We start from the raw sequence: 4,374 nt of genomic DNA, 5'->3' as shown, positions 1-4,374 counted from the left end.
TGATGTTGAAATTTGTTCTTTCCACAGAGGCCAGATGTTTTAGAGAGATTCTACTTCCTGGGTTTATTTTTAGCTAGAAACAAGAGCCCTTCCCAGGGTATCTTGAGAATCTATTCAATAAGAGTCTGTCTACCTTACCAGACTCGTGAAGGCTTCCTGGTATGTTTTGTTGTATTACTGAGAAAAGACAGACACAATTAATTTGGAAACAATCATTTTCAAACGAGACCCTGACACTTGTCTCCTACATTCACAACAGTAAAAGAATACATTACACATGATATGCTCTACTGGAACACAAAGCTGGAGGCTCCTTGAATGAGATTACACCGTTAAATCGCACAGCTTATTCTCCATTATCTTGTGACTGTGGGGGGAACACGTTTGAAACTGGGGCATGTAAGGTACAAAGCTCTTCTTACCAGAGGCTCCCAAATTCAAATTATTTTCTACAAAGTGTGAGCAGCTGCCCTGGAGGATTCTGATGTCACTGAACAGGCAGTGGGCTGGGAACGGGCACAGTACTCCTGACGAATCAGTCAAAAACATATCTTTCTCTCTTTTTTTGACTGAGGTGACCCCTAGATAATAGACAGAATTTTCACTATGATCTTCTTCAGGAAAATTTCCCTCCACTTCCAAAAGCTCATCCAACCCCGAGAATGCGAGCTGTGAGGAAACCATGTCGGGCTGCTGATCTGATAATAGGAAAAATGCCTGGGCCTCTATCTCCCAGGAGCTGCTAGAGAAAGACTCCCTCAGCGGAGAAGGTTCACTGGAGACGCACCTGCTGACAGAACTATGTATAAGCCCTTGCTCTTCGTCAGTTTCAGCTGGCTTGGAGTTGCTGACCAGCGTGGCATATTTAACTGAGGGTTGTCTCTGACACTCATCCTCACAGGCTACCTGAGCCCCAGAGAAGTTAGCACTGTTACACTGGCCACCAACACCAACAGAACCCCTCTCAGGGTCTGGAGTGGTCAAAAGAAGCGAGACCATAGCTGCTGGTACCATCTCATCTTTATTTTTCCAAGCTGCATCGACACTGATTTCTTCTGAAATGGGTTCAGGCTCCAGAAGAAGAGGACCAAATATCACTGATCCAGCATGCTTGGTAAAAAGATGCTCAAATGTTTCAGGCTAAAAGAAAAGACACATTTTAATGCTCAGTATGTTACAACTTCATTCCATCACACTTGCAGAAAGGCAAGTGTATAAGGTTAAAACTAAGGTGTGTCAGTCAACCACAAATGACACCATGGGGGCTGAAAATTGGAAATATCAAAAACCAGAAGGGAGAGGCAGGCTCAGTTTTTCAAAACCAGACAAGAAAGTCTCAGGCTTGAGTTTTCAAATGCTACAAACACAAACACACCAACCTCTCTTCATAGTGAAAAGAAATTTGACACTTAATTATGATCACGGGCTACAAGTAAGTGAGCCATGCCTGCAAATGGTCTTGGTGGAGATTGGTTACTGTGACCGGAAAATACTCTCTTCTGAAAAGTGTCACTCCATTTTATAGTAAATTATGTTTCCACATAATAAAAACTTAATCTCCAAGCATAAAAAAGAAAGGTTGGAATACAACAGAATAAGCAAAAGAAGTTTTCCAAAGAGAGTAGCAATTACTATTTTATACCACGGGATAAGGTGTGAAGGTAGGGTAGACTGACTTCACATACCTGCTTCAGGTCATAGTGAGAATCTACTGGAAGCTATCTGAAAATAACAACTGATGTCACCTACTTGCTGAAGATAATGATGGTGAAAGAGACATCGACAGACCTGAAAATTGTTATTCTTTATACATGACTTCACGTAAAGATATATCCTATGGAACACATGGAATGAAGACAAACACACAAGACAAATGTACAACATGATTTTTTTTTTATAAGAACAAGGGTTACATCACAATGAAATCTTGCCAAGCAGCTACAAATCAAAAATCTGTGTGCAAAAAGCTCAGTACAAACAATGTAAACACATTAAAATACAATGTGAAATAAAAAATACTGCAGATACACCACATTGAATAGTTAACACAACCAAACAGAAAATGTGTTTTGGTTCATAGATCATACATTTAATTTAGCTTCTGAATGTTACAGTTTTTAAGCTAGTAAAATGAATTCTGAGTTATTGCCTGAGATAGTGGTGTACCCAGATGTTCTTCACAATGGCAAGTGTATCTCAGAGAAAAACAGAGCAGTTGCAAATTCTTAACTGAAATATATTAGTGATTAAAACCATAAATGAATAAATATACCAAACACTAAATATAATAATAATGGCATAGACCTATGTCAGCGTTAAAATACTGAATGATGAAAAATACTGTCACTAAATGGTATATGATGAGAAAATTGATCCACTCCCACTTTGTTTCTGACAGAATCTATACATTTGTGATTTTTCTTCAAACATTTTATTTTTCCTTTAATGTTTCTACTACTTATATGTCTGAGTTGTTCTAAAATTTTAAATGAGCTCAGCATCTAATCCACTCATTTCATTATCTTCTTTCTATAGATATGGAAAAATAGAAATAATACATGGTATGGGGTCAAGCACACATGTGTTCTCCAAATGCTCTGTTTCATGTACTCAACGGTGCTCAAAGCTTCGTAATGAGTAACTAGTTGAGGAACAGGTCATGGCCATCTAAAAACACATTCATATGGAAGGTTTCACTAAAAGAATGTTTAACCACATAATATTGAAATATATCTTATCAGTGGTCTGAAAACTTCTAAAAGGTTTATTGGTTCAAAATTTGTTTCACTCTATTGATATGAGTTGGAAAATAACCTTCATAGGTATACAGTTAAATTTTATCCTATAATGATGTCGTTTAATAGTAAATGAAGAAGAGAAAGGAATATACAGCCTCCATAGTGTCTTAATTCTAAAAATGTAAACATCCAAATAAAATTACCAGCCACATCTAAGTGACCCCATATTTTAAATTTGAATGTTATTTGTGTCCCTCAGTTTGATTTAGTTTGAATGTAAGCAATAAAGCCCATGGTATATTAACGTCCTACAGACATGCCAAGCCATCTGATTCTCTGGGAGAAAAACCCTGTCTTTACCATGACCTATCTGTAAAACTCCAGGAAGTCTCCTTTCTCCTCATATTCCCCTTTCTTCCAGAATCCTTGGCTGACTCAAGGGAAATAAACTAGATTTATGGAGGCTGGTCCTCTTTTCTGCTCTGAGCAATCTTACCCGGGTGGGTTTGGTTTTCCTAATAGCTTCTACTGGCCCGTGATCAACTTCTGGCTTTCTTTGAAATAAGTGAAAGTTAGAACTTAAGCCATTTTCAAGACTATAGAAAACTGAAACTCCTACATTGTTCCAAGTTTGATACACACAAGCCATGTTATTCAAGAGAACAGTCAAATTCATCAATTTGCGTTGATAAAGAAATTTAATATGGAAGCTTTCACACACAGAAATTAAAGCTGAATACCGTCCCTGCAGTTTGTATGTGGACTTTTTGCTAAAGCTGTATGTCAGAAGTTGCCTGCTAGAGATCACTTGAGTTACAGCATTATCCATGATATTTGGTGATAGGTAACAAAATAGGTTCTGACAGCAACAGTCACACCATTAGCATTTTATGACCCGGAATATAAAAATAAAAAAAAAATCAAAAGTAGAGACCATGAGTATTAATTTTAAATGGTCAATGGCCTGAAAATCAAACATATGTTCCAACAGAACTGCACTGTGACCACATATGCACACTTCTCAACTAAGCTCATCATATATCACTTCTTAGTAATTCAAACAATAGTTTAGGTTTGCTTCCCTCCAAAATGTAAACATCTTCTAATACTCTATGGACTGTTGGGAAGTTGGTAGATTGGGTTCATCTGTAGTGGTCATGAGAGACTTCAAAGAATGTCCGTTCTCTGTTTAAATAAAAATAGAACACAAATAAGAAACCAAAATAAAAAGGTCATTCCAGAAAGCCAAAGATAAAAGATTTCCAACCTCTTGTCTTTGCAAGGTTGCAGGCATTGTGTTCCTGTATTGTGATGCCCTTAGGATAGGGGAGGGTCAGTGTCTAGAGGGACTTTTCTCACTCCCTTCCTGGATGCCATAGACACTCTAAGGACGGGTTGATCACTCCAGCACAGAAGATAACAATAGCAATAACAGAATAGGTAAAACAACAAGGGCTCAATGAATAAAAGGGGGATAAAATCAACTGAAGAGTTTGAGGGGTGGGAAAGAGTAAGGGTTGAGTGATGAGAAGAGAAAAGACTAAAATAGACATTATTCAACAATGCCGCAATGACCTTGGATGCTGCCATTATTATTATTATTATTATTATTATTATTATTATTATTATTATTATT

At 37.4% G+C, this 4,374-nt stretch overlaps 1 protein-coding gene across 2 annotated transcripts in view; it reads right to left on the bottom strand.

Moving 5' to 3' along the window:
* Positions 1-324: 324 nt before the first annotated feature.
* Positions 325-4,374, bottom strand: part of Lepr (leptin receptor) — a 76,371-nt gene continuing 72,321 nt past the window's right edge. The window contains exon 20 of one of the 2 annotated variants that reach the window (XM_055628975.1): positions 325-1,140. In XM_055628975.1, coding sequence (XP_055484950.1) covers positions 325-1,140 — 816 coding nt within the window. Of the gene's footprint in view, positions 1,141-1,871; positions 3,924-4,374 lie in introns of those variants that run through there. The other variant, XM_055628976.1, reaches the window with a different exon arrangement.

Source organism: Psammomys obesus, unplaced genomic scaffold (assembly GCF_907164565.1).
Source record: "Psammomys obesus unplaced genomic scaffold, mPsaObe1.curated_primary_1811, whole genome shotgun sequence".
NCBI lineage: Eukaryota > Metazoa > Chordata > Mammalia > Rodentia > Muridae > Psammomys > Psammomys obesus.
Note: the sequence above shows the minus strand (reverse complement) of the source record. Positions and strands in the feature narration are given on the sequence as shown.